We start from the raw sequence: 24,170 nt of genomic DNA, 5'->3' as shown, positions 1-24,170 counted from the left end.
TAAGTTCTGACTTGTTTTTGAGTTTCTAATTCTTTCTTCTTATGCATCCAGTCAGCTGTTAAGCCCATTCAATAAATTATTTATTTAATAAATTATATTTTTCAGTTTTAGAATGTCAGATTGGTTCTTTTATGGATTTTGTCCATCTTTTTGCCATTCCAATGAAGGAATGATATAAGAATGTAGGAGTTCCAATATACGAATAATACAATAGAGGAATGTGGGTTTTCATTTGTAAAAAACACCCAAAACAACTACATCTAACATTATATTTAATAGTGAAATATTAAACACTTCTCTCTAGGATTAAGAAGACAAGAATGTTCAATATCATCATTTCTACTCAGCATTGTACTAGAGATCTAAGCAAGTACAATAAGGGAGGAAAAGAAATAAAAGGTATAAAGATTGGAAAGAAATAAAACCATCTTTATTTGCAGATGACATGACTGCATAGCAGAAAATCCAAATGAATCTATTAGAATTAATACATGAACTTATAAAGGATTCTGGATACAATTTAAACATACCAAAAAAAAAATCATTGTATTCTATGGAAAAATCCTGAAAAATAAAACATGCTATTTATAATAGCATCAAAACATCAAATAATTGAAATAAATTTTACAAAATATGTATGACTTTTACATTAAAAGTTAACAACTATTATGAGAAATTAAAGAAGGCCTAAATAAATGGATAGCTAAAGAAGATTCATGTATTGAAAGATTCAATATGGTTACGATGTCAAATCTCCCAAATTTGATCAACAGATTCAATGAAATGTGAATCAAATCTCATCTAAATTTCTGTAGAGATGAATATACATTTAATATGCGTGTGTGGGGCATATATATATATACACACACATATAATCTGTCTCTCTCTCAATAGTTTTCAAACATTCTTGGGAATCAAGACTCCTTTGTGCTCTTAAAGATTGAGGACACTGGGCTTCTCTGGTGGCGCAGTGGTTGAGACTCCGCCTGCCAATGTAGGCGACATGGGTTTGTGCCCCAGTCCGGGAAGATCCCACATGCCGCGGAGCGGCTGGGCCCGTGAGCCGTGGCCGCTGAGCCTGCGCGTCCGGAGCCTGTGCTCCGCAATGGAAGAGGCCACAACAGTGAGAGGCCCGCGTACCGCAAAAAAAAAAAGATTGAGGACTCCAAAGAACTTTGGTTTATGTGATTATATCTATCAATATTGAAAATATTTATGTATTAACTCATTAAAAAACAACAAGAATCACTTTATGTATTAAACTAAGTGACATTTTAAGCCATTACAAATAATGACATTCTTTCTTTCTTTCTTTGATGGTATATTACGTAAAATTTTATCAAAGTATAGATGATTTACAATATTATACTAGTTTCGGGTATACAACATAGAGATTCAGTATTTTTATACTCCATTTAAATTTATTACAAAATAATGACTATATACTTGTTGCTTATTTTATACACAGTAGTTTGTGCCTCTTAATCCCCTACCTACCTCTATCTTGCTCCTTCTTCTTTCCCTCTTCCCACTGGTAACCGGTAGTTTGATCTCTATATCTGTTAGTCTTTGTTTTGTTATATACATTCATTTGCCTTATTTTTTTGATTCCACATATAAGTGATAACATGCAGTATTTGTCTTTCTCTGTCTGACTTACTTCACTAAGCATAATACTCTCCAAGTTCATCTACATTGTTGCAAATGGCAGAATATCATTCTTTATTATGGCTGAGTCATATTCCATTGTACATATATACACATCTTCTTTATCCATTCATCTGTTGATGGGCACTTAGGTTGCTTCTATATCTTGACTATTGTGCATAATGCTACTATGAACATTGGGGTTCACATATCTTTTTGAATTAGTGCTTTTATTTCTTCAGATATATACCCAGGAGTGAAATTGCTGGATCATATGGAAGTCCTATTTTTAGTTTTCTGAGGAATATCAATACTGTTTCCCATAGTAGCTGCACCAAATTACAATCCCACCAACAGTGTACTAGGGTGCCCTTTTCTCCAACATTTGTTATGTGTAGACTTTTTGATGATAGCCTTTCTGACAGGTGTGAGGTGATATCTCATTGTGGTTTTGATTTGCATTACTCCTTTGATTAGCAATGCTGAGCTTCTTTTCATGTGGTTTTTGGCCATCTGTATGTCTTCTTTGGGAAAATGTCTATTCAGGTCTTCTGCCCATTTTTTAATTTTTTTTTTTTTTTTTTGGATGAGCTATGTATATATTTTGGATATTAACTCCTATGGTCACATCATTGGTTAAGTTTATTTTATTCTTTTTAATCCAATTCTAAATTAACTGTTTCCTTAATTTCTCTTTCTGATAGTTCATTATTAGTGTATAGCTAAGCAACATATTTCTGTATATTAATCTTGTATCCTGCAACCTTGCTGAATTCATTTATTAGCTCTAATAGATTTTTGGTGGAAACTTTAGTATTTTCCATACATAATATCATGTAATCTGCAAATAGTGACAGTTTTATTTCTTCCCTTCCAATTTGAATGCATTTATTTCTTTTTCTTGTCTAATTTCTGTAGCTAGGACTTCCAATACTATGTTAAATAGAAGTGATGAGAGTGGGGATCCTTGTCTTGTTCCTGATGTTAGAGGGAAAGCTTTCAGCTTTTCACAGTTGAGTATAATGTTAGCTGTGGGTCTGTCATAAATGGTCTTTATTATGTTGAGATATGCTCCGCTGTACCCACTTTGATGAGAGTTTTTATCATGAATGGACATTGGATTTTGTCATGTGCTTTTTCTGCATCTATTGAGATGATCATATGGTTTTCATCCTTCCTTTTGTTAATATGGTGTATCACATTGATTGATTTGCAGATACTGAGCCATTCTTGCATCCCTGGAATAAATATCAGTTGATCATGGTGTATGATCCTTTTTATATACTGCTGAATTTAATTTGCTAATAATTTTTTGAGAAATTTTTGCATCTATATTTATCAGAGATATTGGCTTATATTTTTCTTTTTTTGTAGTGTCATTGTCTGGTTTTGGTATCACGGTAATGATGGCCCTATAGAATGAGTTTGGGGGTGTTCCATTCTCTTCAGTTTTTTAGACTAGCTTGAGGATAGCCCTTATATGTTTGGGAGAATTTCCCTGGGAAACTGTCCATTCCTGGACTTTTGTTTGCTAGGATTTTTTAAAAAATACAAATTCAATTTCACTACTAGTGATTGGTCTGGTTCAGTTTATTTCTTCCTGATTCAGTTTTGGAAGGTTATATGTTTCTAGAAATTTTTCCATTTCTCCTAGGTTGTCCAATTCGCTGGAATAGAACTGTTCATAGTATTCTCTTATGATTTTTTGTATCTCTGTGGCACTGGCTGTTTAAATAGTATTTTTATTAAAAATAATTTCCAAACTAATAGTGAGAAGAGTGACATTTTTATTTTTTTGGAGAGAAATCTTTATAACAGATAACAGGTAGATTCTCCTATCAGCTTATGTATTTGATCTGTTGTGATATGTTGGTTTGGTTGAAGTATGTGAAGACAAGTTGGCCTCGCTGAGAAATGTGATTGGAAAAGGATGTAGCATATTCCTATTCTGAGCCTTTTCAGAGTCTGGGGATATTCATCTTTGATATTACACTTAACAAATTAGTTACAATGATATCTGAAACCATACCAATTAACTTTTGTACTCTGTCATATTAAAATCCTTTGTCTTATCTTGCACTTGGAATGAATCCATTACCCCGACATAATTTTATCATATCGTAAGATTGGTCATTTGGAATATATATCAGATCTTCCAAATGTTGATTTATTTTATGATATAAAATATCACACTAGTCAATATCACCACCTATCTCATCAGAAATGTGTTTAAGTATTGGGAACGTGTTAAGCAGACTGGTTGGTAAATGGTTTCCAAATTTCCAATCTTCAGTTGAAGACTAGAATTTCTACCATTGGTAGTAAATACTGTAAGTTGTCTTCTTTGAAATGACAGCCTTACTTTATTTTTGAGAAAATTTCTGCCAAATACCAATGTCTGAATAAACATAGTTTGTCAGCTGTTCTTTCAAGTAAAATTGCATTCCATGAAAACAGTTGCTAGTTCAGTGCACAACAAACACACAAGTGCATTTCCTCAAGACAACATTGTGCATTAATTCGACTGTGATATATAGAACATTAAAAAGAAGTACACAAGCATGAAAATTTAATAAAATGTATTAGATTTTAAAATTTAGTAAAATTAATAATGTTTACTATATCAAAGACAGCCTTAAGTAATTACATCTTTTTTTTTTTTTAAACTGTGAGTGAGTTGCATTGGCTACAAGCATAGTTTGGTGCCACTGCTTTTAAGTATGCTAAGATGCCATCAGTTTTATCTACCATTGCTTCAGCATAATCTATACTAAATGTCAAGACAGTATAAAAAAGACAAATAATGACTTCATATTTATAAAAATAGTTTTCACGCACTGACCCCTTGGAAGTGTACTGGGGACTTCCAGATGTCCGTGGACCATACCATCCACCAGTATGTATGTACATATGCATGTGTGTGGAAAGGCAAAGATAAATTGATACATGAATTTATATTCTATATTCTAGAATAGCCAAGATATACTTGAAAAAAAAAGTAGAGGGCTTCCCTGGTGGTGCAGTGGTTGAGAGTCTGCCTGCCGATGCAGGGGACACGGGTTTGTGCCCCGGTCTGGGAAGATCCCACATGCCGCGGAGCGGCTGGGCCTGTGAGCCATGGCCGCTGAGCCTGCGCATCTGGAGCCTGTGCTCTGCAAGGGGAGAGGCCAAAACAGTGAGAGGCACGCGTACCGCAAAAAAAAAAAAAAAAAAAAAAAAAAAAGTAGAGACATTAATCTGCTACATTTCAAACCTTACTAAACAGCTCCAGTTTTCAAGATAGTACGATAGTGGTATAAAGACATATATATATATATATATATATATATATATATATATGTATGTGTGTGTGTATGTGTATATATATATATATACACATACACACACACATATGTGGAATAGAGAACCCAGGAAAAATATGATTATTTTAAAAGGCATCATCGGGACTTCCCTGGTGGTGTAATGGTTAAGAATCCGCTTGCCAATTAAGGGGACACGGGTTCGAGCCCTGGTCCAGGAAGATCCCACATGCCGCTGAGCAACTAAGCCCGTGCGCCACAACTACTAAGCCTGTGCTCTAGAGCCCGTGAACCACAACTACTGAAGCCCACACGCCCTAGAGCCCATGCTCTGCAACAGGAGCGGCCACTGCAATGAGAAGCCCACGCACCACAGCGAAGAGTAGTACCCGCTCGCCGCAACTAGAGAAAGCCGACGCAGCAACGAAGATCCAACACAGCCAAAAATAAATTAAAAAAAAAAAAGAAAATGTAGGCTTCCCTGGTGGCGCAGTGGTTGAGAGTCCGCCTGCCGATGCAGGGGACGCGGGTTTGTGCCCGGGTCCGGGAAGATCCCACATGCTGCGGAGTGGCTAGGCCCGTGAGCCATGGCCGCTAAGCCTGCGCGTCCGGAGCCTGTGCTCCGCAATGGGAGAGGCCACGATAGTGAGAGGCCCGCGTACCGCAAAAAAAAAAAAAAAAAAAAGAAAAAGAAAAAAGGAAAGGCATCATCAAAAGGTATATATTTTCAATGAACAGTGCAGGAACAACGAGACATTTGTACGGAAGAAACTGAACCTTGATCCTTGCCTCATATCGTAATAAAAAATAATTTGAAAAGGATAATAGACCTAAATGCAAAGGCCAAAACCATACAATTACTAGAGAAAACATAAAAGGGAAAACAATGGAAAGTCTGGGTTTCTGCTTTGTCAAAAAACACCAATAAGAAAGTGAAAAGGCAATGAACTGAAAGAACATACTGGCAAAATATCCAATGAAAGACCTTACCCAGAATAAAGAACCCTTGAAATTCAATAAAGACAGTAGACCCAACAAAAACTGGTGAAAGACTTCACAGATACATTGCAAAAGAAGATATCCAAATCGCCAGTAAGTATATTCAAGGTGCACAACATCAGTATTCATCAGAGAAAAGCAAATTAAAACCACAGTTCACATTCACTAGAATGGCTCCTACATTGCTGTTCAGAATGAAAAAATGGTATAGTCATTTAGGGATACTTTCTTGGCAGATCCTAATAAAGCTAAACACATGCCTACCTTGTGAGCCAGCACTTCCAATCCTAGGTATAGGTCCCAAAGATATGAACGTATATGCACCTCCCCAAAAAAACAGACTTATACAGAAAAGTTTATAGAAGCTTTATTAATAATATGCCAAAAGCTAAAAACAACAGGGTAATGGATATATAAACTGTGTTACATTCAAACCACACTGCAATGTAGAAAAAAATGAACTAGTGACACAGGTAATACCTGGATGAATCTCGAAAACATTAAGTTGAGTAAAAGAAGCCAGACACAAAAGAGTATGTACAGAATGATTCCATTTACACGAAGTTCAATATAGACAAAGCTAACTTATGATGATAAAAGTCATAGTCTAGGCCAAAGGTAGTCTTGACTGGAAGAGAAATAAAGGAACTTTCTGGCGTGATGGAAATATTCTAACTTGATCTGCCTGGTGATTACACGGGCATAAAAACTGATCAAGCTGTATGCTTAAGATATGTGCATTTTTGCTATATGTAAACTGTACCCTAATTTTAAAAAATTCTTCAAAGGTGATCTGAAGTACGGATGTATCAATTTTTCAAGCTGGAAGGGACTTTGCAAATAACCTACTTCAATTCTTTTCTTCATTTTATAGAAGCAAGCCTTGGGTTTTGAAGCAAATTCTTAAAGAGGTAGTTCCAAGCAGAGCTGAGACTAGAACCAAAGATTCGTAAGTGACTAGCCACTATTCCTTCCACTGCACCAAGCTTTGAAAACAAAACTGTTCCCGGGAACAATTATTTCCACTTTGATTATTTGCTTTAGTTTTTCTCTGACAGTTTTCAACAATATCCAGGGGAATATCAAGAGCTCTGGTTCCGACTAGTTGTCCGGGTGAGGTCCCAGGCTGCTTTTTAATTGCTCACTGGGCTTTCATATTCAATGGAGAGAGGCTCTTTTGTTTGTTTCTAAGTTTATAGATGGCACCTATAAGCATAAGCCTCAGGCTCTTGGACACAATTTAAAATAGTGTGGCACTAACAGTTTGACACTAATGTCACTAAGACAGATGGAATTCCCGGTTCAGACTTAAACAAATTCTAATACTGCCCCCAATATTGTCCCTCTGCCACCACAGTCTCAGGCAACAGACTACATAAACAGTCCAGCCTTGTGTTAAAGATGTAGTAATAAAGGTATAAAAAAGAAATGTTGGGTTTTTTGGCCCAAAAGTCCCATGTAAATATGTGGTAACCTGGTATATCAACAGTAGGGAGAATTCCATCAATTCCTTCTCAAAATGCTTAGGAAAGACTTAAAGTCATGTCAAGGACTTGGTGCTTGCAACAGAGAAAGCAAAGGCGAGGTTTCAGTTGACACAAAGATTTATTCAAAGAAGTAATGTGTCATCAGAAAAAACTTTCCCGGCAGCTTCTTCTACTTCTGTTTACAGTTTCTTCATTTTCAAGTGGGGCAATGATTTTTTCCTTAATTATGCTGAGCTAAAATTTTCCACATTGTTAACTTGAATTTCATCTTCTAACATCCTATAAATATTAGAAAGAAGAATGAGAGGAATATTTAAATCAGAAGGAGAGAGATGTGACTGAGCACTTTTCTGATGAGAAATCTAGGTCTTTTCTCTATATTCTTAATCTCTAAAATTTATTTTTGATTCTCCACAGGCAGTAGGTGTTCATTAGATTAGAGCTGAAATAATGCACAGACTTCCTCATTTCTAATTAAAAAGCCAATCTTAATATCTTAGTTTGAATATTTACTGTTTAAAGTATAAATAGTGTCAAAGTAAAAGTACTGACCTCTTTCTTCCCCTCTGAGGGACTCTGTTCACAGGTCAGGACTAAGCCTTCTTTTAATTTCACCCTCATCCATAATCCTCTTACTGATCCCACATAGGCTTTGAATACCCAAGGTACAAGTATGCCTGGAGTTTTCGTCACCTTATAATCACAAAGAATATCTGGAACTCTATTAAATGAAAACCATATTGTTTATTCAAAGAAATATCTCAACATTTCAAAAGAACTTTATATCCTTTATATCTGGGAATTATTTTAGGAAATAATTTGAACACATTCCTGCCAAAAGAGGTGAAACAAATTTTTACATAGGGAAACTTAAATTCTTTTTACAGATGCAGAGAAGAATGGATAGGTAGGAAGCATGACTTGTTGAAGGTTTCAGCAAAAGTTCAAGACCATGATTATAACATCATGGCTTCTGTCACTCAGTTCTAGTTTTAAAATCATGGAGCTGGATTAATCTCCCAAATATATAAGCAGCTCATGCAGCTCAATATCAAATAAACCAAACAACCCAATCCAAAAATGGTCAAAAGACCTAAATAGACATTTCTCCAAAGAAGATATACATTGCCAACAAATACATGAAAGGATGCTCAACATCACTAATCATTAGAGAAATTCAAATCAAAACTACAATGAGGGGCTTCCCTGGTGGCGCAGTGGTTGAGAGTCCGCCTGCCGACGCAGGGGACGCAGGTTCGTGCCCCGGTCCGGGAAGATCCCACATGCCGTGGAGCGGCTGGGCCCGTGAGCCATGGCCACTAAGCCTGCGCGTCCGGAGCCTGTGCTCCCCAACGGGAGGGGCCATAACAGTGAGAGGCCCACGTACCACACAAAAAAAAAAAAAAAAAAAACTACAATGAGGTATCACCTCACACTGGTCAGAATGGCCATCATCAAAAAGTCTACAAACAATAAATGCTGGAGAGGGTGTGGAGACAAGGGAACCCTCTTGCACTGTTGGTGGGAATGTAAATTGGTACAGCCACTATGGAGAACAGTATGGAGGTTCCTTAAAAAACTAAAAATAGAATTACCATATGACCCAGCAATCCCACTACCGGGCACACACCCAGAGAAAACCATAATTCAAAAAGAGTCATGTACCACAATGTTCACTGCAGCGCTATTTACAATAGCCAGGACATGGAAGCAACCTAAGTGTCCATTGACAGATGAATGGATAAAGATGTGGCACATATATACAATGGAGCATTACTCAGCCATAAAAAGAAATGATATTGAGTTACTTGTAGTGAGGTGGATGGACCTAGAGTCTGTCATACTGAGTGAAGTAAGTCAGACAGAGAAAAACAAATACCGTATGCTAATGCATATATATGGAATCTAAAAAAAAAAAAAAAAAAAAAAATCGTTCTGAAGAACCTAGGGGCAGAACAGGAATAAAGACGCCGACATAGAGAATGGACTTGAGGACATGGGGAGGGGGAAGGGTAAGCTGGGACGAAGTGAGAGAGTGGCGTGGACATATATACACTACCAAATGTGAAACAGATAGCTAGTGGGAAGCAGCCGCATAGCACAGGGCAATCAGCTCGGAGCTTTGTGACCACCTAGAGGGATGGGATAGGGAGGGTGGGAGGGAAAAGCAAGAAAGAGGGGATATGGGGATATATGTATACATAGAGCTGATTCACTTTGTTACACAGCAGAAACTAACACACCATTGTAAAGCAGTTATACTCCAAAAATGATGGTTAAAAAAAAAAAGTCACGGAGCTAAGTGGCCTCACCATGGTAGACCAAATGGTGTTTCTTATAAATCTCTTGCTTCTTACCACCAGCAGCTCTTGTGCCTCTGATGGCTTTAAGATGCAATAACTAAGTTTGTCTGCCTCAGATTGAAATGGCAACTGTAGATACAGTGAAATACAGTCCTTAGGAATATGCTTCCCCCAGCGCATCAGAAAAATCTCTGTCAGATAAAAGCATGCCTCTATCAGAATGTCCCTCCAGCAGAAATTTGACTCCTCAAATAATATCCTTGTTGCCTACCCAACCATACTCTTCTAATGAGTATTATTTGTTCTTTTAAGGGTCTGATGCACCAAATGCCAAATACACAAAGTAGGCACAGTTGATCATTATAAAATCAATCAAATCAAACCAGTTTCCATTTTCTTCAAGCAAGCATATTATTTCGCTTTCCAGAAGAATTGGTGCTGGAAGCCTGAATTAATTAATTCCTTAGAAATCATTTAGATGACTGCAATTGTACAACAAAAATAACATTTCTCTTGAGTCAAGAACAACAACAAATACCAGGTCTGCAACTCTGTCCCTATTTAGTGGAATGCTTGAAGTAGCACCAATACCTTATGTACCAAAAAGCCTGCTCTAAAGAATAAGAACTCATTTTACTTATCTGTCACAATTTTCCCTCTTCTACTGTCATCTGCCTCAGGAATGTACATCAATGCTGCTCTTACCACTTCTAATAACATTTTCTCTATAAAATGTTTACTTTAGTAGAGTTTGACAAAGATGTCTGCTCTTCATACAAGTCAGGCATAAGTTTGTCTTTAAATCTCAGTTGCTTTGAGTTCTTTCTTGGTAAACACCAATTTCCATAGTAAAACTACAAACGAGGACAAACAAACTTAGGATGAACCAGATCTTTCTAGGCTCTTTGTGTGGATGACTCAAAAGCAATTAGGGTTGTTATTAAGTTATCCAACAAGTACAGCCTGCAAGGCCTGGAACAAGTACTTCAGTCACCAATGTGGGAAACAAGTTTGAACTGGACATTGACAGTATTTTTTTTTTCTCTTCAGGTCCTACACTTTTATCAAAAGAAGGACACATGTTATAAAGGACAAAGGGAAGAAATTCTTAGTTACCTAACCAGGAATGTTAGGGAAAAAAGGAATGTACAGAGGGGAAAAAAAAAAAAAGTAAGTAATCCATGCATTGCTTTGTCTAGACATACTGTCTAAGATTCCGACACTGATGTCAATCAGTTGGACCGGAAAGATGGAGCAGTTCATTCAAATCCCATTTGTTCTGGGTAGCCCGTGTGTATGGATAAATCCTATAAAGTCCATTTCCAGAATGGTCTTCTCCTCAGTCAAGAAGGGAACCTCATACAATTATCTAAACTCAAAACCTAAGGTAGGGCAGTATCTTTTGAAACTCCAAAGATCAGATGAAACATGTCATGGGAAGCAACATCTACATATAAAGCAGTATAGATCTGCTGAGTCTAAAATACACATATAGAGAGAGAGACAGCAAGAAGCTGGTTCATAGGTATCTAAAGGCATGGAATTTACACTGTGCCTAAATTATCAAAGTTAATAAGTGAAAAACATGTAGTTTAGGTAATATATTTCCATGTGAAGGAGTGAAGCACAAACATATTAGATGATCAAGAAAAAAAAAATTTGCTAGCAAGAGTGGCACAATGCCCTGCTGATCTCTTTTAGTTTCAGTAGAATAACACTGCAAGATACACATATACCTAAAACAGAACATACAGACCCAAGGTTTAAATAATATTTTCACTTTGAAAATTGTCACGGCCATCAAAAGATGTGATAGTGTCACATTAAACTTTTAAATACTATGCCTCTGAAAAGTAATTAGATGAAAAATGATTATACTACCACTGGTTTAGACAGACAGAGCAAGAGCTGCCACTAAAATAAAGGTAACCAGAATAAGGGTTACCTTTCACAATTCAAAGGGATTATGAACACATGAAAGTCTTTTCCCAGGAAGGTGATGCTGTTAAAAGAGAGATTCAAGAATATTTCAGATAACTTAATTGATGGCGGATGCATGTCAGGCTGTCAAAGGAAGATCTTCAGTGTTAACATTTTGAGACAACACTTACTGGAATGCTTAAATGATTGAGCTGCTCCAGGGTGACATTTTTCTCATATTTTTTACACTTTTACTGGTAATGGAGAAAAAAATATGCCATAGGAACAATTAAAAAGACAATACGTTTAGTCGTATAAATTGCTTGACGGTAAGACAAAGCAATGAACCCTGATAAGAGGAGATGCCACACTGGTCATATCCCTCTAAGCAAAGGCAATCAAAACTCCAGATTAGCATCTTCATAATATGCAGCTGCGTCCAATGCATGGGTCATAATCAGAGACGCACTTCCTGGTTTAGGAGCAATTATAAAAATATGTTACACTCTTTTTAGTAGAAGAATCTAAAATGGAATTTTCCCATAAACTTCCTTTCATAAAGAACCCAAATCAGAGTTTGAGATTAGCAGATGCAAACTATTATATACAGAATGGATAAACAATAAAGTCCTACTGTATACCACAGGGAACTATATTCAATAACCTGTGATAAAGCACAATGGAAAAGAATATGAAAAAGAATGTATATATGTATAACTGAGTTACTTTGCTGTACAGCAGAAATTAACACAACATTGTAAATCAACTATACTTCAATAAAATAAATTTCAAAAAGAGAACCCAAATCATCTAACCTCTATCTTGTTATCTCTATCTTTTCTCAATAGAAAGTAAGACTGTTAAATAAGTGGTCCTACTAGATAGAAGTAGATGAAGTTTCCCCAACAAAACATCATTCACCCACTTAAAAAACATGTTCAACAAAAGGGATGCAAACCATTTGAGAGGTAGAGGATAATTCATAGAAGTCTAATCCCTCATTTATGGGGTTTCTTTAGCTCAGCTAGAGAACGTAGCACACACATTTCATTTCTCTGGCTGTCATTCTGAAAGGAGCTATAGTTTTCTGGAATGAAAAGAGGCCGAGAAAAATAATACAGCTTGGTCACCAAGAAGTCCTTCTCTACTCCAAAGATTAGTACTGTCAGGCAGAGGCTCAGAGTTGGAGAACAATATCCTAGAAACTCCTGTTTTTCTGATGGAAATCTGAGTAAATCAAAGGCAAAGACTGAATCCCCTGCTCAAACATCAACTTAAAAACTCTTCTTGCAACAGAGTAAAACAAAACTATGGTTGCAATAGTTCACTGAAGTTCCTTTCTGTGGCATGAGAGAACTTTACAAAGAGCTAAAATTGAGATAATGATATGTGATAAATACAAGTCTTAACCCAGAATTGTGCACTGAATATGGCACATTTAATAACACACATGGGAACTGCTTTAGTGACATGTGTTTCACTTGACCAATAGCTAGTTACCTGATGCTAAAACATTAATAATATGGCAGTTTAATAACGTAAAAAAACAAAAAACCAATACCCCCAAACCAACAAAGCCTACTACTGAAATCTTGAATAAAATACTTCAGGTTAAAATACATCATTTCCAGGATTCACAATTGTAAATGATAATTTCATATGAGCAGGATCTGTTAGCATTGACAGACTGAAACTATCGAAAAGATTCATTGTTTAAGTCACCTATCTCAATATCTCATTCAGTGCAAGGCTAGAGACCTTAGATATTTCTGTGCTTGTTTCCAGGGGACCACCCTGGTTGCCAAGTTAAAGCAGAGGAACAAGTATGAGTTCTCCAAAGTAAGAGTTTACATTAAGAATGAAAGCACAGCCCTGGAAGCGGATAGCTCAATCAGACACAAGGTACAATCCACTGACAAATAGTTCAGAAAGCCAAGAAAACGTACGAAACCCATGAGCTTTCGAACTTCGAAACACATCCAGAGACAGAATCAGAAACAGAAGCTTTGGTCTTTTAAAAGAGACCTTCACAAATCAGGTTTGTGTTTGTTTCCTTTTTCTTTCACATTTTAAGCCTCAATCAAGTCAGCGGTCTCTAGGGATTTTGAAATTGCTATAGATTAAAATCCTCTCTGACTCAACTGTCTGACTAATGCCGAGGGTTTAATAATTCTACTTATAAGAGACTTTTTTGATGAAACCCTGCCGTATGCTGTCTTCAGATGCGCCACAGATGCACCATATATAAAGCATCACTGTCCTTATTTTCTTTATGACTGCATTTAGAGATGAGAAAATGTATTATTACGAGCAGTTCTATCATTTGGCAGACCTGGCAGAAGACAGTTTTACAATACTAATGTAGCAACTATCACCTATAGAGACAAAGACCTACTTCCAGGTACTGATGACACATATTCATGGCTTGCTTCCAAGGATAGGAAGTTAATCGTTGTCATAGATAAAGTTAATGAATTTCTAAACTTTATGCTTTCAATAATAAAACCATTTAAGCTATAGCATTTGGACTCTCTACTTCCACAGATCAGGCACTTTGATACTCAACAGGTTGAGTAAATTGAATCCATATATTGTATTTACGTTCTCTGTCAAGGTTGCTTCTCCACATTTGAGAGATCAAAGGCAAAACAGTCATCAACCTGTAGCCTTCAATACTGTGTTCATGACATTTAATCAAGTGCCAACTCCACCGCATCATTCACCAACCTTAACAATATTTAAATGCATGGCGTCGTTTAGCAGCAAATGTAGGCACAGTACTGTTTTAATACACACACACACACCCCTCACACGCACACGTGCACACACAACTGCATGTGCACACGCAGCCATCCCTCCCCACCACCCCCGAAAAAAGAAGAGGAAGATGGCAAAAAATATATACTCGCTACATTGTGTGAGAAAAGAAATTAAAAATGCACAGAAATACCCAGTAAACACTTTGGAGGTAGTTTTCTACCTGAGGCAGCATCAATCACGGTGGAAATTCCCCTTCGATCAGACACTGGACGGGATGACCCTGGCATGCTGACTGGGTCAGAGCGGACTGGCTGGATCCTGCAATGCAATTTAATTTAATTCACGTATGTTACTGGCATCAAAACTGTCGCTGGCTACAACAGATCTTAAATCAGGAACGCTGGAATAGCCCAATCCATTAAAGAACCATTCATTCTAAAACAAGGCAAACAGGGGAGCTGCAGTCCCTTATTCTCATAGAAGGCTAAAGCACAGCATTCTCTACACTCTAGACCTCTTCTTCTCTTTGTATGTTTTCAATAGGTTTTAAGCAAGGGACTGAAAAACTGAAATTAATTTAAAGGGATAAATTAAGCAGCATGGGAGAGGACACAAAACACATTATACTGAAAACTTTGGCATTTGCAAAGGAGATGAAAAGTTTTGAGAATCTTCAAATTCATGAATAGAACCATGCCTTCCTTAAAAGATAGCATTAATAGATACAAATTTTGAGTCACTCCCTTAAAATCCTTAATGAAAGTTACTTTATATATGACAACAAGCATAGGATAACAAAGCTGTGCTGGGATCTGGCTGCCAGGGGGTTAGCTAGGATTACTACTGTCTAACTGAGTTACCTCCATAAAATCATCAATTAGCATTGAAGAATCAATTAGAGTCTCAGCAAAATTGCAATTTACTACATACAATTTCAAGTTGCTTGGGAATGGCAAATCTATAAATGCCAAGAGTCTATTTCCAGTTGTATTAGATTAATACTATTCACACAAAAATTTCTGTATGGCTAAAAGACTTGAGAGGCCCAGGCAACTTAAAGGACTAAAGACTTGTTATAACAATATAAGCATGCATTTTTGGCGATTCGTTCATTCAGTAAGAATTTGCTGAATATTAATCATGTGTCAGTATTATTCTAGGAACAAGCAGAAACAAAACACGAAATACAAAGTCTGTGTGCAGATATATAGTATAGCATATGGACATTCAGGACTGATGCAAAAGAAAACTGGAGTGTGAAAATGAATGAAATAGGTAATGAAAGCTCAGAATGAAGAAATGGGGGAAGGAATGTACAGTCCACAGCAGATCGAGATGATCTTATGGCGCTATAACAGAAATTGGCCTGGAGGGGTGGGATAGGGAGGATGGGAGGGAGGGAGACGCAAGGGGGAAGAGATATGGGAACATATGTATATGTATAACTGATTCACTTTGTTATAAAGCAGAAACTAACACACCATTGTAAAGCAATTATACGCCAATAAAGATGTAAAAAAAAAAAAAGAAGTTAGACCTATATACAGTCTTAGGATGTGTATATATGCAAAGGGGCAAGAAGTGCCCTTTAAACATAGAACTAGAACAAGTGAACCCTTGGAATTGTGACCAAGCATGATAAATGGAGGGCATCTTGAGGAGCATGATTTGGCTTAAGCATAGTGTTTATAGTGGATACTGGTGGAAGATAAGAATCGATAAGCACCATGGGACAGATTATAGAAGCCTGACATACCAATTATGGACTACAGAAAAAGAGTCCTTTTTTATTTTTTTTAAATTTTGCTTTTTACATTTAGATCCGTGATCCATTGAGTTAATCTTTGTGAAGAGGTGTTTTTGTATGTTTTTTAAATAAATTTATTTATTTATTTTTGGCTGCACTGGGTCTTCGCTGCTGTGCGGGGGTTTTTTCTAGTTGCAGAGAGTGGAGGCTCCTCTTCGTTGCGGTGCGCGGGCTTCTCATTGCGGTGGCTTCTCTTGTTGAGGAGCACGGGCTCTAGGCGCACGGGCTTCAGTAGTTGTGGCACACGGGCTCAGTACTTGTGGCTCACGGGCTCAGTAGTTGTGGCTCACGGGCTCTAGAGCGCGGGCTCAGTAGTTGTGGCACGTGGGCTTGGTTGCTCCGTGGCATGTGGGAATTGACAGGCGGATTCTTAACCACTGCGCCACCAGGGAAGTCCCAAAAGAGTCCTTATTGAAAGCACAGCTCGAATGTATATGCACTTGTTGTATGAAAGAAAGAAATGGGGCGGGGGGGATGAAAAATGATGCATTTGATCTAGTACTGGAAGTTGGAAATGTTGATGATCACTGCTGTAGTGGACGATAATGGTGCCCTAACCAGTATGCCTTCTGCCCCAGGTCATTTTCCCAAGTCAGTCATGGTAATCCCATTATCTCATGGTGAGATTAATTAGCTCAGGGATGGGCAGGCCGAAGCAAATGAGGGCCCGTGAGAAGAGAGGAAGAGTTTATTTGAAGTTTCTAGAAGAGATGTTTTCTGGGTCTTATAAGAAACAAGAAGCTAGCCCGTTAGACATGCCCAGTGCATGCAAATCAAAGCTCCTTCCCGATCTAAATAATTTATGTGGCCTAATAATTTTCCTATTATTAACTCACTTTATAGCACTGGAGTTTCTGAATCATCCAGAGTTGTGGGTGGGGTATGGACTGGGCTATAGATGAAAGAAGACTGGCCAAGAATTGATGTGTTGAAGCTGGGCAACGGATACACAGGGATTAATTCTATTATTCTCTTTAACTTTACATATTTTTATATATGCTTGAAATTTTTCCATAATAATAATTTTAAAAAGACCCAAAAAAAACTGGTGGGGGTGATGGAAATGTCCTAGAATTAGACTGTAATAAAGCCACTGAATTGTACAGTGAATTTTATGTTATGTGAATTATATATCAATTAAAATAATATGATTAAGGTGTGAAGATCTAATGTATCACACGGTGACTATGGTTAATAAAACTATATTATATAACTGAAGTTTGCTAAAAGAGTAGAAGTTAAATGTTCTCACACACAGAAAATTCACAACATACATATATAAAATACATCAGTTGATGGATGTATTAATTAACTAGATGAAAAAATAAAATGATAAAATGAAACTGATTTCTTAGGAGCTAATCTTGAATGGAAAACTAGGTTTTATATTTCACTTTCTTCTACATTATCTATTTCTCAGGTCTATTAATAAATATTTCATTGATCTTTTTAACGAGTTAAATCCCTATTCCAAATAAGGAGCTGGTATGAGGTTAGCCATGCCTAACAGCCATGCCTGTTATAGATAAGACAGCCACCAATACACCTGACTGTTGCCATTTTGGTTAGGATACAGGGAGGCAGAATACCACAGCATCAAGTAATCCTTAGCAATATGAGGTATAGGACAAGGTACCAGGTGTAAAGGGTCAGTTGAGCCAAAAAATCTGAACAAGTCTTCACAATTTAAAGGAGAAGGTACGGGGCCGCTTCCCTGGTGGCGCAGTGGTTAAGATTCCGCCTGCCAGTGCAGGGGACACGGGTTCGAGCCCTGGCCCGGGAAGATCCCACATGCCGCGGAGCAACTAAGCCCATGCGCCACAACTACTAAGCCTGCGCTCTAGAGCCCACGAGCCACAACTACTGAGCCCACGTGCCACAACTACTGAAGCCCGCGTGCCGAAAGCCCACGCTCGGCAACAAGAGAAGCCACCACAACGAAGTATAGGCCCCGCTCACCACAACTAGGGAAAGCCCGTGCGCAGCAAGGAAGACCCAACGCAGCCAAAAATAAATTAATAAAAATAAATTAAATAAATAAAGAAGAAGGTAAAGTCAACAGACATACTGCCATTGTGCATAAGCCTAAAGAAATATAGAACCAGAGGTGAGGAGCTGGGATAAAGTGATAGTGGACAGGAGTGAGGAGAATATAAAGAGTGGGATTTCTAACTGGATGCTGGGCAGGAAATGGTACTAAACAGGACACATAATTGAAATGATGTGAGGTAAATCTGAATTTTCCACCAAAACTGTGTTCTAATGGGGTTAAGGTCATAACCAAGAGCCTATATGCTTAAATGTTTAAATATAAACTACAAGTGAAATAAAAAAAAATTATAAACCTGGGACTAACATAAAGGTTTCTAATATTTATTTATTTATTATTATTATTATTTTTTGCTATACGTGGGCCTCTCACTGTTGTGGCCTCTCCCGTTGCGGAGCACAGGCTCCGGATGCACAGGCTCAGTGGCCATGGCTCACGGGCCCAGCCTCTCCGCGGCATGTGGGATCTTCCCAGACCGGGGCACGAACCTGTGTCCCCTGCATTGGCAGGCAGACTCTCAACCACTGTGCCACCAGGGAAGCCCGGTTTCTAATATTTATATGTTCCCAACAAACAGGACAGAAACAATTTAAATACCGGGAGCTCTTTAGTATAAGAAAAAGAAAAGTCCCTGAGGAAATTTCTGGAAGGATTTCAGGAATAAAGCTCTGTCTGAAGAAGCAAGTTAGAGAGCTTTTAAATGAAGAACTGTATCTGAAATAAGGGGTAGGAAAGCTAGGGGAGGTCAAAAACAAAGGAACAGGGGTAAGAACAGGGATAAGAAAGCTAGGGGAGGTCAAAAACAAAGGAACAGGGGACTTCCCTGGCAGTCCAGTGGTTAGGACTTCACCTTCCAGTGCAGGGGGTGCGTGTTCGAATCCTGGTCGGGGAGCTAAGATCCCACATGCCTTGTGGCCAAAAAACCAAAATAGAAAACAGAAGCAATATTGTAATAAATTCAATAAAGACTTTAAAAATGGTCCATATCAAAAAAAAAAACTTTAAAAACAAAAAAAGAAACAAACAAAAAACCAAAAGGAACAGAGCTGTGTATACAGGAGCTGAGGATGTCCTCCAAAGAAAAGGGACAGGGTCTTATCAGAGCAGCGGGTGACAATCAACAGAAAGAAAAAAAGGTGGGGGGAGAATCTTGTGAATACTTTAGTAAAGAGAATAAACATAGTTTTATGGGTCTATTTTATTAACATTTAAGTAACAAAATAACCTATAAAAACATTTGAATATGCACTTATTCACTAAGCTAAGGACTGACTCTACTTGACTTTCTGAAACTGGATCATATTTTATAATTAGTACCTATGAAAAATGGTCTAGCACCCACTGTATTGTCACTATTGCCTCACATCTTAGGGAGAAGTGCCACTTCTAGAAAGCTGAAGAAAATATACTGAACCAAAAAAACCAAAAATGTATGGAAGAAATAAAATACAAAGAAAACTAAAATACTGGGCTTCCCTGGTGGAGCAGTGGTTGAGAGTCTGCCTGCCGATGCAGGGGACGCGGGTTCGTGCCCTAGTCCGGGAAGATCCCACATGCCACGGAGCGGCTGGGCCCGTGAGCCATGGCCGCTGAGCCTGTGCGTCCGGAGCCTGTGCTCCGCAACGAGAGAGGCCACAACAGTGAGAGGCCCATGTACCGCAATAAAAAAAAAAACAACACAAAACTAAAATACTTAGAAAGGTATTACAGGAGACATGCTTCATTATATGAGTTATTCTTAAAGAAGAAATATCTAGGCCTAATCCACCTCTGCAACAGCTTTTGCATTGTTATAAAGATTTGTTATTAATTTTGACGAAGTAGAATAAAAACATATTTCCAACATAGGATTGGGACACATTTTTCCACAATTTTTAAAAAAGAGGTGCAAGAAAAAGGGCAGAGGGCTATTTTAGATTCAAATAAAAATACACTGTAGAATTCTTTTTTAAAAGAACACAGGAAAGGGAGATTATATTGCATTAGACTGAGCCCTTCATTGTCTGTTGTATCCTAATGTGTCAAGTCTTGGTGTAACAAATTAAACTGCTAAGCAAACAGAAGAGCACAAAAGTCAAAAAGTTCTCAATTACATTAAAAAAATGCTAATAATAAAAAGCATACTCTGCAAACTACTGTGATTCTTACAAGTAAGAATCGAGAATATATATGATGAAAATATAGCAAGACAGATAAAGAGAGAGATATTAGAAATATGAGAGAGGCATCATAAAATAAGACGGCTTTAAAAAGTACACTGAATATTAGATTTAGGGAAGTACAATCCAGAACACAAATATTTATTGGATGTGATAAGATCTCACATAAGATCCCCAGTGATAATGATGAACCACAAGTTACACTGCATGTATTCTGCAACGTGATACAGCATCAAATGGGGAAATGCAAATATTATCTAAGATGTTAACGACAAATGAACATATTAATGTGTTCAAATCACTCTCTAGTTCTTATTTCTTACCTGAGACTGTTGAGATCAAGATCATCTGTATCAAAATCCGAAAGGGGCTGTGGAGTATCACTTGGACCATGAGACTGCAACACAGATGAACTGGATGATATGACTGTGGTTTGGCCTGAGGGATGGATGGTTTTGAACTGGAACTGTGGACCCATCCACAGACGTCTGTGGGGTCCGGTGTGCGTTACAATTTCTACCTGGAACAGATTAGGAATCATGATTGAAATATATTAGGCTCTCCCTTTGAGAGCCTTTCATGATCCACCCCCTCACCCCAGTCTCAGCTCTGAACACTCACATTCTCCAAGAAGCCCATCTTAACCAAGTGGAAGAGGGACAGGGCATCTACAATCAAAAGGTGATGACAGGGACTTCCCTGATGGTCCAGTGGTTAAGAATCTGTCTTGCAACGCAGGGGACACTGGTTCAATCCCTGGTCGGGGAACTAAGATCCCACATGCTGCAGGGCAACTAAGCCCGCATGCCGCAACTGGAGAGCCTGTGTGCTGCAACTACAGAGCCCATGTGCTCTGGAGCCTGCACACCGTAACAAAAGATCCCGTGTGCTGCAACTAAGACTAGGCGCAGTCAAAAAATAATAATAATAAATAAATAAATAAATATTTTTTAAAAAGGTGATGACAATAGCAACCTATAGAGACATTCGCTACATCCCTCTACAGGTCCTCACCAAAATATATCAATACCAGAAACTCGTTTTGTGTATGTGTAAATATATGTGTGTATATGTAAACACAAATACACACACACACATGCACCCCACATATATAACACAAAAATCACATGAGAATAAAAGGATCAGTTGCCTGCCTCATATACCAAGCACTGGCTCCCTAGGGACTACGTTTTTCACTCATTCTAGACAGTACTTACCACTTTGTGGGCATGCAGTGAATACTACACCTATCAATCCACAGATTAAAAGTAATTCCTTCATTGAGGACCAAGCTCATGACAAATGTGAAGTTGTTCTTGAACTATCCAAGGAAAAGAAAAGGTCTGAAATAATTTAATACCCAAAGCCAGTTTCTTTCCACAATTAAACACTATAATGTTTACTGCCCTCAAAATCCTCCAAATTTCATTTTTAATGTAAGAGAGGACTATATATTTTCCCTCAAACTAGATTTGTCTTCAAAATACCATTTCTTAATTAGATTGTTTTCTCAACTACCATGAACATTCACATAGGTATTTTAAATGCTGCAAAACAGTAATAACAGAATGCTTTATGAATTTCATGCTCTAAGGAGGGGGTATGGAATGTTGCCAATATTAGACAATGCAGAGAGTAAGACACAGGGTAAAACCTAAAAATAAACATGTGATTTTACAAATGAGCAACTTGAATAAGAGACTAAATATGCAAACCTTTGGTAAAACACTATTTCTCAATGTCTTGTAATTGCTACATCCACGTCTGTATACATACTTTATGGAACTGACTTGCCATGTGCCTTAGTTTTGCCCTGAGTTCTTTTATATTTAATCACATTTCTCTGATTGCAGTGATTAATTCTTAACAAAATGTAACTGAAAAGGTTCACGGAGTGCAGCTCTGTGTTTGTAAGTCCTAAAGGGCAAAAGCATCACGGTCTTGGAACAATATTCACATTCCCACTAAACACAGGGAGAAAACTACTCAGATTTAGGACAGTGATTTCTCATTCAAGAAGTTGTATTCAGCAATGTAAATGAGGCCACAGATAAAGCATTCTGTGTATTTTAAGCTCAAAACCATCAGTGTCACAGAGCCGAGAGGTAAACAGATGCCTGTGCAATTTCACTGAGGCAATGGCCAGATGTTCCTGCTCACTCTCCTGTTGTATGCAGTACAAACATATTGTAGATACTTTCACACTGACAGCACACATTACCCCTTTTTCTAATTGAAAAGTGGAAGTGAAGGACAGTGGTTTCTTTGCCAGCATTCTTTTTTTTTTTTTTTAAATTTATCGTGGTATCCTCAAGAAATGATGTATCTCCATACGCATCAAGATCCTTCAAGGATCTTCCTGGGAGTATTTTTGGTGTGATGAAATGTATGTCACCTAGAAACAATTTGATTCTCCAGTTCCCAGATTCCCTTTAGTTTTTCGGGCTCCCTTCCCTGAGAAAGCAATGAAACTGCACCCGGCCTCCACTGAGGCACCTGTCTGATGAAAAGCCGCTGGATTGGTAATCTGAGACCAGTCATTAACTTCACCAAATGATGTCAGACTTGAGACAGACATAACAGCATTTGTAATGAAGTCACTTGTAATCTCATCATTTTGAAATCTGCCTGAGTATCTTTTATTTCAAAGCGCTTGAGATGAAGACAGCTTCACCTAGCACGGAGAGGAAGGGTCAGTCGAAGCTGTTACAGGGCTGGTTTTGAGACCACTAGAAGCGGCATTACAGGAGCTTAGGAAAGGAAAGCCAGGCGGGCACTTGTGTAGATTAGAACGCCTAACTTTCCTAATCAAAGTATGGGCCCAATCTTCAGAAATTGTTGCCTCCACAAAAAAAAAAGCCCAAAGACTGTTGAAAGGCTTCACTGTTTTAACAAGGCCAATTCTTATTTTAATCCAAACAGTTCATCTGAAATCCAAGGTCCTGGGGGATATGAATGGATTGTTTGAAAGATAGCATATTTTATGCTCTCTGTGTGAACGCTAATGTACACACATACATACATATGTATATGTGTGTGTATAAAATATATGTATCCCTGCAGCAGTATTTATGAGAAATTCTTAATATGGAAAGACAATTGATTATTTCTTGGGGAACCTAAAAAAAATCCCAATTCTGCCCATTTTCCTCTAAGGAAAATAATTTTTAAAATTCAAGAAAAAAAGAGCTAATGGATCTCTGTTTTCTGTCACTTTAATAGACCCAGTGTTTCAGAGTCTTACCTGAGACAGCCACTCTTCATCTTCCTGTCCACTATGGTCAGAAGCTAAACTGTCATAGGACCCATGCCGAGTAATGGGCCCAGGACTTCCAGGGGGAACCACTGCAGGAGAAAAAAAATGTATTTAAACAACTTTAATCCATGCAGTGAAAAAAATGAATGTGGGCATAACCATCCTGAATACTGTGGTAATTTATAAGCTAAAATAAGACATTCAATGCACAATTCAAATAATTAACGAACAAGAAAGACTGAATTTCTGAGGAATAAGAAAAATCTCCAAATAAGAGTACACTTTAAAAAACATCTGCACGAATTTAGTCATTACATATATCACTGTTAAAGAAATACACAACTAATTGCATCTTAACAGCACAAGTACATTAAGAAATAGTGACAATTCGATTGCCCATGCACCAATATAATTCCTAGCCTTTAGGACACTTCAGTCCTCTCCATCTAACAATGAAATTAATTTAATGCAGTTCCTATAATT

At 37.7% G+C, this 24,170-nt stretch overlaps 1 protein-coding gene across 4 annotated transcripts in view; it reads right to left on the bottom strand.

The window, feature by feature from the left end:
• The window catches only part of BCAS3 (BCAS3 microtubule associated cell migration factor), a 574,807-nt gene that overhangs the window by 266,317 nt on the left and 284,320 nt on the right, over nt 1-24,170 (bottom strand). For all 4 annotated transcript variants that reach the window (XM_082859916.1, XM_082859918.1, XM_082859917.1 and 1 more), the window contains 3 exons: nt 23,676-23,776; nt 20,755-20,951; nt 14,636-14,733 (listed from right to left, as the gene is read on the bottom strand). In XM_082859916.1, coding sequence (XP_082716042.1) covers nt 14,636-14,733; nt 20,755-20,951; nt 23,676-23,776 — 396 coding nt within the window. The remainder of the gene's footprint in view (nt 1-14,635; nt 14,734-20,754; nt 20,952-23,675; nt 23,777-24,170) is intronic.

The sequence above is a fragment of the Leucopleurus acutus genome (genome assembly GCF_964270905.1).
Source record: "Leucopleurus acutus genome assembly, chromosome: 19".
Classification (NCBI taxonomy): Eukaryota; Metazoa; Chordata; class Mammalia; order Artiodactyla; family Delphinidae; genus Leucopleurus; species Leucopleurus acutus.
Note: the sequence above shows the minus strand (reverse complement) of the source record. Positions and strands in the feature narration are given on the sequence as shown.